General features: G+C 49.5%; 1 protein-coding gene across 1 annotated transcript; it reads left to right on the plus strand.

The window, feature by feature from the left end:
* The first annotated feature begins 5,340 nt into the window (after window positions 1–5,340).
* On the plus strand, window positions 5,341–6,671 carry Inhbe (inhibin subunit beta E). Its single transcript, XM_057758266.1, has 2 exons — window positions 5,341–5,638; window positions 5,917–6,671. Exons 1-2 carry the CDS (start codon window positions 5,341–5,343, stop codon window positions 6,669–6,671), a joined length of 1,053 nt encoding a protein of 350 aa, XP_057614249.1.
* The last annotated feature ends 6,825 nt before the right edge of the window (window positions 6,672–13,496 follow it).

Genomic DNA, 13,496 nt, shown 5'->3' on the forward strand with positions numbered 1-13,496 from the left:
CCGAGCATCTTCCCTCTAATTCTACAGTGCTCCAAAGAACCCTTTCCGTGGGTTCCCAGCTTGCTGTTTTCAAAGTGAGACCCTTGCCCAAGTGTGCTACTAATACTGTTTGCAAAGCCTCCAGCATTCTGTCTTCTTCTGCCTGTGGGGGCTGGCGCACCTGAGCCACTGAAGCCACTGAGCTCTCCTATCCTCTGACTTCCAGATGAATTTTTTTTTTTTTTCGAGACAGGGTTTCTCTGTGGTTTTTGGTTCCTGTCCTGGAACTAGCTCTTGTAGACCAGGCTGGTCTCGAACTCACAGAGATCTGCCTGCCTCTGCCTCCCAAGTGCTTCCAGCTGAATTTGACCAAAGGGAGATTCAGGTTGGAAATTAAAGACTAGGGAGTTACAGAGGTCACAGAAAACTCCACTGGGCCTAAGGTCTCGCACCTCTCATCCAAGCTCTTAAGAGAGTGCTACCTAAAGGTTGAGGCCAGCTAGTTCTCGGCTAGCCTGGGCTACACTGTTAAGACCTTGTCACAAAGTAAAAGAAGGGAAAAAAGAAAAGAGTATTTTCTATTCCCACTCCCCACACATTTTATAAGCCACAGTTCTGTGTAGCTGTGGTGTGCTATGTCTACGTGGCTCCAGGTTTTGCATGTAGCTGTGGCTGTGCTATGTCCACGTGGCCCCAGATTTTGCATGTAGCAATGGCTGTGCTATGTCCACGTGGCTCAATGTTTTGTGCCTCTGATAACATTATTTCAACACTAAAGAATCCGGATGGCTTGCCCTTTTTCTAGTCCCTGGTGTCTGAACAATCTTTTTTTTTTTTTTTTTTCCCAATTTACCATGTAGAACAGGCTTGCCTAGAACACACACCTGCCTTCACCACCATGCCCAGTTTTGAGCATTGTTTTGTTGTTGTTGTTGTTGTTTTTGTGTCCCTTAACCCTAACTATGGCCCTGTAACCCCTTTCACTGAGTCCTCTTGAGATAGTTCAAAATATCCTCTGTCTGCTGCCGGGACCTTCCTCTCTCTCCACCCCTCTATCTCCTGCCGGGACCTTCCTCTCTCTCCACCCCTCTATCTCCTGCCGGGACCTTCCTCTCTCTCCACCTGGTCCCCTCCAGCTTAGCTGTTCTGTCTGTCTCATGCTTCATATCTCGTGTTCCTCCAGGTTCCTCTTCTTCTTTAATCTTCCTCCATCCTCTTTCCAGAACTTTCAGGGGGTTCATGGCTAATAATGAACAACTATTGCCTGAATCTCATCTCCCTCTGTTCTGACTCCAAGAGATGAGACAGATCAATAATCGATTATCAAGCAGGCCAACCCTGGCCACACAGGGTGGGAGGCAGAGGCACTCAGAGCTACCTGTTGGAACTCCAACTCACCTTCCTTTTGGCCACTCTTAGAGCTTCAGTCACGAGTCCTCTCTGGAAGCTTTAGTGGGTCAAGAAGAGGAAGGCCTGGGATAAAGAGGGGGCAGCATTTACTCTGAGAACTGGTCCTCTTTAGACCTTTGCCCTTCTTTCCTCACCTCACATCTCCTCCCTTTGGCTGGACAGCCCTGACCCAGAGGGTCGATATTGTCTGCAGCCCAAGGCCAGGTTTGCGCAAAGCCCATGTGTCCTTTGGGTAATGTGATGTCTGTGTTTGCTTAGCATATAATCCCCTCCTACCAGGGTAAGAGGTCCCTGCAATGGAAATGTTTGGGGCCCTGCAGGTCTGAGCCGTGGGGTTTCCTAAGCAAACTGTGGGAATCGTTCCACTTTTATTTGAGAAGACCTCCTTCAAGTCCCGAGGTTTCTCAGCGTCTCCTCCTCTCCCTTCGGTCAATACGTCCCACTTTTAGGCCTCTCTCAGCTCTAAGAACAGTTTCAGTACCCAGGACCAGACCAGGGTAAGGCAAAGCGAGGTGCTCACCTAGGGGTGAAATTTTAAGGTGGAAGCAAGTAATTCATCAATGGAGAAAACCAGCATTTTAATGAACAACTTTCCGACATTGTGAATGCTGCAGATCCACGATGAGCAAAGCAGCATATTTAAAAATAAACACAGGATTCGTGTTATTCACTTTCTCTTTTGGCTCTGCTTTCTGTAAGAAAGAGGAATGGAAGATCCTGTCATCTTCTACACATTTTCTCCCCAGCCTCCTACCCCTACCTGACTCCTTCAGGCTGTTCTCATTCGGGCAAATAAATGGTCCTGCTTCTCCTACTTCCTTCCCCTCTCTCGAACCTCTCACTATCCCCCAGCCCCCCACCAGCTCGGTGGCAGGGCGGGCAGTGCGGCAGATGCCTGGGTATTTATAACCTGGAAGCACTTCTTGGGAAAGTGACTAAGGCGCTAGGGGCGTATTTATAGCTAAGTTCTGACGTAAGTGTCAGCGGGGAGGTAGGACCGGGCTAGGCGCAACAGCGAAGGGTGTGGGGAAGGTGTCGTCAGTGACTCCTACAGCCACTTCTTGCTACTTCCCATGAGCCTGATTCCTGGCACAAACAGATAAGCCCTCTTAGGCGCCATCAGAGATGGGCACTTAGAGCCTCATGGTCCAGACCCCAGAGGCTAGCAGTCAGTCAGTCACCTGCAGTGACCAGCAGAGAGGAAGCTGAGAGGTATATATAGAGAGAGCAGTAGCCAAAAGTTCTGGATACATTTCAGGGCCTGGGGAGAAGCGCAGGTGAACAGCAGTGTCTCTATGGCGCCCTGAGTTTCCAGGAAGCCCGACCTCTACCATCGGGCTCCATTGCCAGGTGTCAAAGGTGGCAGGGATGCAGTACTGGGGACTTCCTCTTCTGTCTGGCAGTAGAGAGGCAAAGGAACAGAGGAACCAGCCCCTTTCCATTGCCTGGGGGGGGGGAGAAGATGAGGCATTTCTCATCTCTCAAGCTTCCTCAGCTTTGTCCCCGGATTCTCTGGTGTCCAGTGGCTGCTGTCCAGTGGCAAGGCACTGCCACATGGTGGACACTGATGGTACTGAGGCTCAGTAGGCAAAGAACATCCCTTTTCCCTGGTCCAGATCTAGAACTCTCGAGGCGGCACCACCAGCTAAAGAAGGGGAAGATGGAGAATGAGTGGGGGCCCTAAATCGCACCCCTTTTGCTTACAGCTTCCCTACAGATGCCTTCTTGCTTCCTAAAGAAACTGGGACCCAGGGAGAAAGCTACAGCTACCGCCTTCCTGTATAGAAGTGAGGGTCACTTCCATTTAAGGTCGTGCACCTGAGGGTTGACTGCGTAGCTCAGTGGTAGGGTACCAGCCTAGCGTGTGCAAAGCCCTGGTTTCAGTCCTCAGCACCAGATAAAGGCCAGGTGTGGTGGATGGTTCTTGCCTTTGATCCCAGCACTCAAGGACAGGAGTCAAAGATCACCCTTAGCAACATAGGGAAATGAAGGTCACCCTCAGCTACAGAGGACGTTCATAATCAGCCTGGAATACAAGAGAGTCTGACTCAAACAACAGTGACAGAAAAAGAAATAACTCGCCACAGTCTCACTATTGAAGAAACTGAGACAGGAGGGTCACTTACACCGATGAGTACTAGCCAGTCTGGCCAACATAGGAACATTTCATCTCAAAAGATAAAAAACAAAACCAAAAAAAAAAAAAAAAAAAAACACCCAGCACTCGGGAAGCAGAGGCAGGCGGATCTCTGTGAGTTCGAGGCCAGCCTGGTCTACAAAAGCGAGTGCCAGGACAGCCTCCAAAGCTACAGAGAAACCCTGTCTCGAAAAACAAAACAAAACAAAACAAAGACAAAAACAACAACACAACAAAAAAGATGGGCAGTGGTGGTGCATACCTTTAATCCCAGCACTTGGGAGGCAGATGCCAGTGGATCTCTGAGTTTGAAGCCAGCCTGGTCTACAGAGTTCCAGTACAGCCAAGGCTACACAGAGAAACCCTTTGTGGGAAGGTGTTAGGGATTGGGGAGGAGGGGAATGGAGTCAGAGACTAGGGGATGACTCAGAAGGTAAAGCTATTGCCTCACAAGCATAGGACCTGCATTAAGCGTCTCCAGAGCCCAGGGAGAAATGGGAACACGAACTAGCAATCTCAGTTGTTGGGAAGGCAGAAACACAAGGCAATCCCTGGGACTCATTGGCCAGCCAGTCTAGTCTAACAGATGAACTCCAGGCCAATGAGAGACCCTGCCTCAAAGGAGGATGGAGTCCCTGAGGTGGCACTCAGGGCTGTCCTCCGGCCTCACACACACACACATGCTCAAAGCCCGTAACGAGAGACTGGAAGGCTGGATGATGAGTAGCTAAGGCTGCTAGTTTTCCCTGCTTTATCTTTTAAACTCCCATTTCCAACCACATTAACAGAGGCCTGGCGCCACCCCTGGGATGCATCAGATTTAGCCAACTCCTATAGTGTCCTAAAAACAAGTGGTTCCCTGGGCACAGGCTCCGCAAAGGCGCATGCCCTCTGCCAGCCTCGATGGACTTTGTGCTGCTGTCAGGTTGCATCACTGCAACCCCCACTTCTCTGGGTTTCCCCAGACATCACAGAAGCACGATCTCACCCCTTGCACTGGCCCCTCCCCCAGTTGGACTCTGGGCAGCCAGCACAGGCAGGGTCAAAAGGTAACTTCAATATCCCGTGGCACTGCCACCTTGGCCTGAACAAGGGGACTCCATTTTCCTACCACCTCTTCTAAAGTCTCACCCCTATCCCATCTGTAAAGCTAGAAATGAACACCAGAATTCTTCTGACCTGGAGACCCCCAAGAACTAACCATCGGAACCCATGACTGCCTCATAAAACTATTACAGAAGTTGGTGGGCAAGCTGGGAAGACGGGGGCATTAAAGAGCCACCCTTCCCCACTTGGCTCCCCTGGAGTTACTCCTCTGAGTCCCAGACCTTGGGAAATGAGCGCCCGTGAAATCATCCTCTTTCTTGCATCATGCATGGCCACGTTGCACCCCTACCCCATGCCCCTACCTCAAGTCACCACAGTCAGAGGGCGAAACTTGAACCCCGGGGGAGACCGCCACCCCCTGCAGGGGCCTGATGGGCAGTGCAGCCGGCCAATCCTAAGGCTCAGAGGTTAGGTGTGCAGGCTGACCACTAGGTGAGGGAGCCCAAGCAGTAGGCTCTAAAGAGACCGTGCTCAGTAGCCAGCCATGAGCTGTGAGGGTCAAACATAGCTACCCATCAGATGATCTGTTCTCAGGCTTCCTGAACCACGGGCCATCGAGGACAAGTAGCTCTCTTTGCCCTTCCTCAAAAGTAGCTGAGCCATTGCTTGCTTCTCCTGCTCCTGCGGGCTGCTGCTGCTACTGCTGCCCCCTCTGGCTCGTTAAACTGCCATCCGAGGCTCTCAACTCTGGGCCATCTACCTGGGGCATGGGGCTCTCAGATGTCCATCTCTGGCCAGTGCTTCTGTGGGCATTGGCGTGGGTGCAGAGCACAAGATCTGCATGCCCGTCCTGTGGAGGCCCAACCCTTGCACCCCAAGGAGAACGCGCTCTGGTCCTAGAGCTAGCCAAGCAGCAAATTCTGAAGGGGCTGCACCTGACCAGCCGTCCCAGAATAAGTCGTCCTCTGCCCCAGGCCGCACTAACCAGAGCCCTCCGGAGACTGCAGCCCCAGAGCGTGGTTCCTGGCAACCGAGAGGAAGTCATCAGCTTTGCTACCACCGTAGGTGGGTGAGGGGAGAGAGACAGGGAACTGGAGGAAGAAAGAGAGCCCCGCAAGGGAGGCAGGAGGAATGGGGTGTGGCAGGAGAAGGAGGAGCTGAGGGCAAGTATGGTTGTGAAGACTCGGGCAGTCCAGGCTCTTCCCAGAGGTCTGAGTGAGGGACGGTGCTGGGCAGGGTGGCTGGAATGTCAAAGGGAAGCTTTGTCTCTGTTCACATTTTTCTTTTTTTTTCTTTCTTTCTTTTTCTTTTTTTTTTTTTTTTTTTTTTTATCGTTTGAGCAGGCAAATTCACTTCAGCCTACCGCTCCATGCTCACATTCCAGCTGTCCCCTCTTTGGTCCCACCACCTGTACCATGCTCGCCTCTGGCTGCATGTGCCTCCATCTCTCCCTGGCACGCTCTCCCTGAGGATCTTCCGTTGCGGCACCGGGAGGTGCCGAGGATCCCGCACCTTCCTAGCTGAGCACCAAGCGACTTCCTCAGGCTGGCACGCCCTGACTCTGCCCTCTAGTGGCCTGCGGAGTGAGGAATCTGGAGTCGTCAAAATCCAACTGGACTACAGACCCCGGGACCCTAACAGCACTGCCACTGGACTGCCAAGGCGACTCTTGGACACAGAGGGACAGCAACGTCCCTTCTTGGAACTTAAGATCCGAACTAATGAACCCGGAGCAGGCCGGGCCAGGAGGAGGACTCCCACCTGTGAGCCTGAGACTCCCTTATGTTGTAGGCGAGACCACTATGTGGACTTCCAGGAGCTGGGGTGGCGAGACTGGATCCTGCAGCCTGAAGGATACCAGCTGAATTACTGCAGTGGGCAGTGCCCGCCCCACCTGGCTGGCAGCCCTGGCATTGCTGCCTCCTTCCATTCCGCTGTCTTTAGCCTCCTCAAAGCCAACAACCCTTGGCCTGCAGGCTCTTCCTGCTGTGTCCCCACTGCCCGAAGACCTCTCTCAATCCTCTACCTCGACCATAACAGTAACGTGATCAAGACCGATGTGCCAGACATGGTAGTAGAGGCCTGTGGCTGCAGCTAGCAAGAAGTCCTAAAGGTTCTGAGTGAAGTTCAAGGTTCAAGTTGAGGGTTCCCTGGCAAAAGACACCCGTGTCTGGACGCGTGAGATTTGCTGACGCAGGCAAACATGCAACCTGGCAGTGTGACTAGGTTTGACCCCTACGGAACTCAGATGGGCATTTTCTCGTCCTAGATTCCGGTCTGTTTCAGGCTGTTTCAAATGTGGACAGATGGGGAAACCGCTTCCTTTTCAGGGTACTGCCTGGCCAGCGCCATTTCCTACGTGGAGCCCTGTTCCAGGACAGCAAGGGATGTCGTGGGAGGGAAAGAAAAAGGCAGGGGAAAATGACTTAGTCTCTCCCTAGAAAAGAAATTCCTCAAGTAACGGAGGAATAAGTAGAGGGTCCAGTCGATTGGGAAAAGGCAAATAAGCAGGCTAATAACAGCGACTATTGCCTGCTTTGAAGCAATGTCAATAGGAAGATGAGCAAGGTGTGTGTGGGGAGGGCTAAGGGGGTTAGGAGGGCCTGGGATCGAGAGTTGGTAAGAAGGGTTGCTGGGCCCATGAAGTTCCCTAGCTTTCCCCCGGAAGACAAGACCCACATGGAAGACATAATTTATACTTTCTTAATAAAAATGAGGAAGAAAGCAACAGTGAGTCGTGATAAGGGGTTGAGGGGCGAGGCCATAAGCAAAGTGTGGTCTGGGGACCTTTGGCAGGCCCCTGAAGCCAGCCCACTCAGAGGTTTCAAAAACATTTTCATAATAATACCAAGATGTCATTTGCTTCTTGCTCTCATTATCTCTACGTTGTACGGTGGGTGTGGTGGTTTGCACTTATGATTCCAGCACTCAGGAGACTGAGGCAGGAGGATCACCATGAGTTGAAGATCACCAGAATTCCAGACCGTGAATTCTAGGTCAGCCTGAGCTACCGAGATCCTGTCTCAAAACAAACAAATAAGACGCAGAGTTTTCCAGAGTATGCTACCTGATAAAGCAACTACATCTCTGCCGAGAGATTAGAAGCTTGTCTGTTCTTTCTCTTTTTCCCCTTAAAAAAATTTTTATTTTTAGCAGGGTGGTGGCGGCATACTCCTTTAATCCCAGCACTTGGGAGGTAGAGGCAGTCAGATCTCTGTGAGTTCGAGGCCAACCTGATCCACAAAGTGAGTTCCAAGACATCCAGAGCTACACAGAGAAACCCTGTCTCAGAAAAAAAAAAAAACTTATTTTTAATTTATGTGTGTGAGTTTTTGCCTGCATATAGTGCAGCTCTTCCAAGGCAGTGCCTATGGAGACCGGGAGAGGGCGCTGGATTCCCTGGAACCGGAGTTAAAGACTGGGAGCTGCAATGTGGGTGCTAGAACAGAATTCAGGTCCTCAGTAAGAGAAACAAGTGTTTCTAATGACTGAGCCATCTCTCCACCTTCCCCACACACCTTTTATTGGTGGTGTTTGCTTGTTTTTAAAACAGCCCAAGCTAGCCTGGAGCTCTCAATCCTCCTGCTTCAGCCTCCCAAGTGCTGGAAAATTAAAGGCATAAATCATCACGCCTGGCTATGCATTCTTTCACCTTACTTTCTGCCTTTAAATTTTAACACAATGCTGACATATGGAAGTCACACATAAGAAGGCATCAGGCATCAATTCTTTTTCTTTTTTTCTTTTTCTTTCTTTTTGTTTTTGTTTTGTTTTTGTTCTTCGAGACAGGGCTTCTCTGTGTAACAGCCCTAGCTGTCCTGGAACTAGCTCTTGTAGACCAGGCTGGCCTTGAACTCACAGAGATCCGCCTCCCACGTGCTGGGATTAAAGGTGAGTGCCACCACCGCCAGGCTCTTTTTCTTAAATTTGAAAGAAAAGGTACAAGGGTGGGGGTTCAGTAGTTAAGAGTACCTGATTCCAATTACCAGTACCCACATCAGGTGGCTCACGGCTACCTGTAATTCCAGAGGATTGAACGCCTCTGACCTTCATGGGTGCCCACGCTCACGTACACATACCCCACAATTAAAAATAAAAAGTTGGATAGCCTCAGCTACGGAGTGAGTTCCAGGCCAGCCAGGACTGTTACACAGAGAAACCCTGTCTCAAGAAACCAATAAATTAATTAATTTAAAAAGAGCTAAAAATCTAGAGAGTTGGCCCAGGGCATAAGACAGCCTGGTGCCCACAAAGGACAGGGTTTGGCTCAGCTATCAATAAGTCCAGCGCTAGGGCGCCTGGTGCCCTCTTCTGACCTCCACAGGCACCAGGCATGCACGCCGTGCGCATTTGTGCATGCAGGCAAAACACTCATGCACATAAAATCAAACAGATAAATCTAAAATTACTGCAGTTAAGGAGAGGCTGGGGGCACAGTCACTGGGTAAGCATCTGCCACACAAGACAATGTGGTGACATTTTGTTTGTGTTGTAATAGATGAAGCTTGTCTGAAGATCAGAGTGCAGAGCTATACCACTAGAGGCTAGACAGTGGTGGCTCATACCTTTAATCCCAGGATTTGGGAGTTCCATGCCTTTAATACCACCACTAGAGAGGTGGAGACAGGAAGGGATGTGGCTGGGCGGAGAGAGGAATATAAAGTGGGAAAAGACAGGAGCTCAGATGCAGTCTGGGTGCAGCCTGAAGCAGTCAGTAATAGGACGCAGTCTGAGGACAGGCTCACTCTTCTGGTCTGAGGATTTGGTAGAGGTGAAAGGTGTCTTCAGTGGCTGTCTGCACTGCTTCTCTGATCTCTCAGCTTTCACCCCTAATATCTGACTCCATATTGTTATAAGGAATGATTAGAACTCGTGTTACCAAACAGAATTTGCCTTGGGTTCCCCAGTACCAGCGTAAAATCCCAGGGCAGGGATGTCTGTGAACCCCAGTGCGAGCGAGGAGAGTACCTGAATTAATGCATTACACACCTTTGGTCCTAGCACTCAGGAGACAGAGGTAGGTGGATCGCTGAGTTTGAGGTCAGCCTGGTCTACAGAATGAGATCCAGGACTGCCAGGGCTACACAAAGAAACTAGTCTCAAAAAAACAAAGAACAAAACCAAAGAACCAATCCCAAAGAAAGGTGGAGAGCCGATGCCATGACTCTGCGGGGAAAGGCAACTGCTGCCAGGCCTGAGTACCTGGCCAATCCCGTGGTAAATGGAGAGAATCAACTCCCGCCAGCTGCTGTGCCGGTTTGAATGAGATGCCCCCAAAGGCTCATCTATTTCAATAGTTGGTCCCAGTTGGTAGAATTGTTTGGGAAAGATTAGAAGGTGTGTTCTAATACATTTACCTTAACTGTTCTAGTATTAATAATAAAAAAATCAGGAGTCAAAAATTGAGATAAAAACCTGATAAATCCAAAGAACAGCGGAGGAAAAATTAGCTGACCCTACTCTATGTTTTCCAGATCAAAAAGCCTGAGAAATCTCCCCAAGTCCTGCTTTATCTCTTCCCATACCTCTCTGTCTGGCTCCCTCAGTCCTCCAACATATCTATGGCTAATTCCAGTTAATCACTGACTCTTCCCTCTGATTCAAGGTTTAACTTTATTAGAAGCCTTGGAGTGTCTGTAGGAACAAATATCACACAACAGTGTCCTTGTGGAAGGAGATGTGTCTCCGGGACTTTGAGGTTTCAGACGTACATGTTATTGCCCTCCCAGTTGGCTCTCTCTTTGCCTCCTGGTTGTATCTCAAGATGTAAGCTCTCAGTGACCGCTCCGGCATCATGTCTGCCTGCTGGTTGCCATGCTCCCCACCAGGACAGTCATGGACGGATTCTCTGAAACTTTAAGCCCCAAATAAACACTTCCTATTGTAAGTCGCCTTGGTCATGTTATCAGAGCAATAGACAGTAACTAGGAAGGTATCTGAGAGAATTGATTCCTCCAAGTTGTCCCCTGGCCTCCACACACTATGGCACCTGTGGTGGTTTGAGTAAGAATGGCTCCCACAGACTTATATATTTGAATGCCTGGTCACCCACGTGGTACTATTTGAAAGGATTATAAGGATGAAGAGGTGTGGCCTTGCTGGAAGTATGTCACTGGGAGTGGGCTTTGAGTTTTCAAAAGCCCATTCCAAGCCCAGTGTCTCTCTGCCAGAGGATCAGGATGTAGCTCTCAGCTACTTCCCCAGCATCTTCCTGCCACCATGCTCCCTGCCATGATGATAATGGATTAAGCCTCTAAAACTGTAAGCCAGCCCCAATAAAATGCTTTCTCTCATAGGAGTTACAGCGGTCACAGTGTCTCTTCACAGCCATAGAATAATGACTAAGACAACACTCAGATGTACCCTCTGCTACAGGCACACAAAATAAATCAAAATGCAAAAATTAGTAAAATTTTAAAATAAGGTAGAAAAGTGGGCATGGTACCACGTGCTTTCAATCCCAGCAGTCAGGAGACCGAGATAGGGGATCTCTGTAAGTTGAAGGCCAGCCTGGACTACAGAGTAAGTTCCAGGACAGCCAGGGCTAAAATGGAGGGACTCTGTCTCAAAATCAATCAATCAATCAGTCAACCAATCATCAGGGATAGAGCAATGGTTCAGTGTTTGAGATCACCGACTCTTCTTCCAGAGGACGTGAGTTCAAGTCCCAGCACCCACAGAGGATCTGACTTTCTCGTCTAAACACCTCAGGCACCAGAAACGCAAGGAGTAAAGACATACATACATACATACATACATACATACATACATACATGTATATATATGTATTTATATACATATATGCATATATACACACATATGCAGTATACATACAGGCAAAACACTCATACACATTAAATAAATAAACATTAAAAAGCTAATATAAGCCGGGCGGTGGTGGCGCACGCCTTTAATCCCAGCACTCGGGAGGCAGAGGCAGGCGGATCTCTGTGAGTTCGAGACCAGCCTGGTCTACAAGAGCTAGTTCCAGGACAGGCTCCAAAACCACAGAGAAACCCTGTCTCAAAAAACCAAAAAAAAAAAAAAAAAAAAAAAAAAGCTAATATAAAAAATTAAATAAATAAAAAAATAAATCTAGGAGAAACTTGGTGTCTTAGTTAGGGTTTCTATGGCTGTGGCAAAACACCAGGACCATAACGCAGGCTGGGGAAAAGGGCTTGTTTGGCTTACACTTCCACATCAGTGTTCATCACTGAAGGAAGTCAGGACAGGAACTCAAACAGAGGAGGATCCTGGAGGCAGGAGCTGATGCAGAGGCTATGGAGGGGTGCTGCTTACTGGCTTGTTTCACATGGCTTGTTCAGCCTGCTTTCTTATTGAACCCAGGACCACCAGCCCAGGAAGAGCACCACCCACCATGGACTGGGTCCGTGCCTGTTTTATCACTAATTGAAAAAAATCCCTTACAGCTGGATCTCATGGAGATACTTCCTCAGCGGAGGCTCCTTCCTCTCTGATGATGCTAGCTTGCGTCAAGTTGACACACAGAAGCAGTCAGGCCCCCAGATATGTTGATTTGTGCTTGTCAACCCAGAACTTAGGAAGGTGAGGCAGAGGCGCTAGGAGTCTGAGGTCAGCCTGAGGTACAGAGCTGACCTGACTCCAAAACACGAAAAACAATTCCCTTCCCACAGAATTCAGAAGGCCCCATAATTGTCCAGGCGTGGAAGGTGGGTCACATGACATATGCAGCGCTCTTTCTTTCTCTGTGGTCACTGGTCCGGCCTGACGTTGGGTCCCTTGTATCTTCTAAGGATGGAACCGGTCGGTCATGTGGAGCGGCAGGTTTACTCTTTATCTGTTCCCACCCCCACAATTGCTACTGGCCTTTGTTTTTTTTTTTTTTTTTATGTTCATTTTATTTATTATGTATACAATATTCTGCCTGTAGGCCAGAAGAGGGCACCAGACCCCATTACAGATGGTTGTGACCCACCATGTGGTTGCTGGGATTTGAACTCAGGACCTTTGGAAGAGCAGGCAATGCTCTTAAGGGCTGAGCCATCTCTTCAGCCCCTGCTACTGGCCTTTGTAAGGTCTCAGATCCGTCCCTAGCTTCACCTTGTTTTATTTATTTATTTATTTATTTATTTTATTTTATTTTTGGTTTTTCGAGACAGGGTTTCTCTGTAGCTTTGGAGCCTTTCCTGGAACTAGCTCTGTAGACCAGGCTGGTCTAGAACTCACAGAGATCCGCCTGCCTCTGCCTCCCGAGTGCTGGGATTAAAGGCGTGCGCCACCATCGCCCGGCTAGCTTCACCTTGTTTTCGTTTTGTTGTTGCTAAAAAAAAAAAAACAAAACACCATACTTTGCAGGCCCAAGAAGGTGACTTAGAGCAGCGCTAGGGCACGGACTGCTTTCAAGGCACCAAGCCTTGACTTCTCTCCCCGGTGGGAAACGGAACTAGTTGCCCTCCGTCCCGTGTCCAGTCGCCACTACAACACAAATCCAAAGAGACAGGCTACTCCCCCGTCAGGCACCACCTTGAGGGACTAGCAGTCTCCCCTGGTGTGCCCTTCTGTTTCTTCAGACTCACGCAGCTCCCTCCCTGGGCTCCTACCTGGGCCTTGCCCGCGGGAACCTGTCAAATTTCCTTAAATTCGCCAGTGCGACCAACTAGACTCGGCACGTAGGAGTGTCGTGTGCGAAGCTGACCAGCAGGGGGTGCAAAAGCCTTAAAGAGAGAGGTGTGGAGGTGGCAGCAGTCTCCAGAATTTGGAGATGGAAAACGAAGGTTCTCTGGATAGGTACTAAGACAGAGGACACTTCAGTGATCTGTGAACACACACCTGGCCCTTAGAACTTAAGCCCATGTTCCACTTTCATGTTCCTTAGGCCGCACCCCCAAAACTTTCTACCACAGCCAACCCAACTCCTTTTGCCCAAACCCCAACTCTCCCA

The sequence above is a fragment of the Chionomys nivalis genome, chromosome 25 (assembly GCF_950005125.1).
Source record: "Chionomys nivalis chromosome 25, mChiNiv1.1, whole genome shotgun sequence".
In the NCBI taxonomy this organism is placed as follows: Eukaryota; Metazoa; Chordata; class Mammalia; order Rodentia; family Cricetidae; genus Chionomys; species Chionomys nivalis.

Excerpts from the sequence above, each read along its gene's own strand:
- Inhbe (XM_057758266.1), top strand. The coding sequence starts at position 5,341 with ATGGGGCTCTCAGATGTCCATCTCTGGCCAGTGCTTCTGTGGGCATTG. Across the intron at positions 5,639-5,916 it reads CAGCTTTGCTACCACCGTAG|GCAAATTCACTTCAGCCTAC; the intron begins GTGGGTGAGGGG and ends TCGTTTGAGCAG.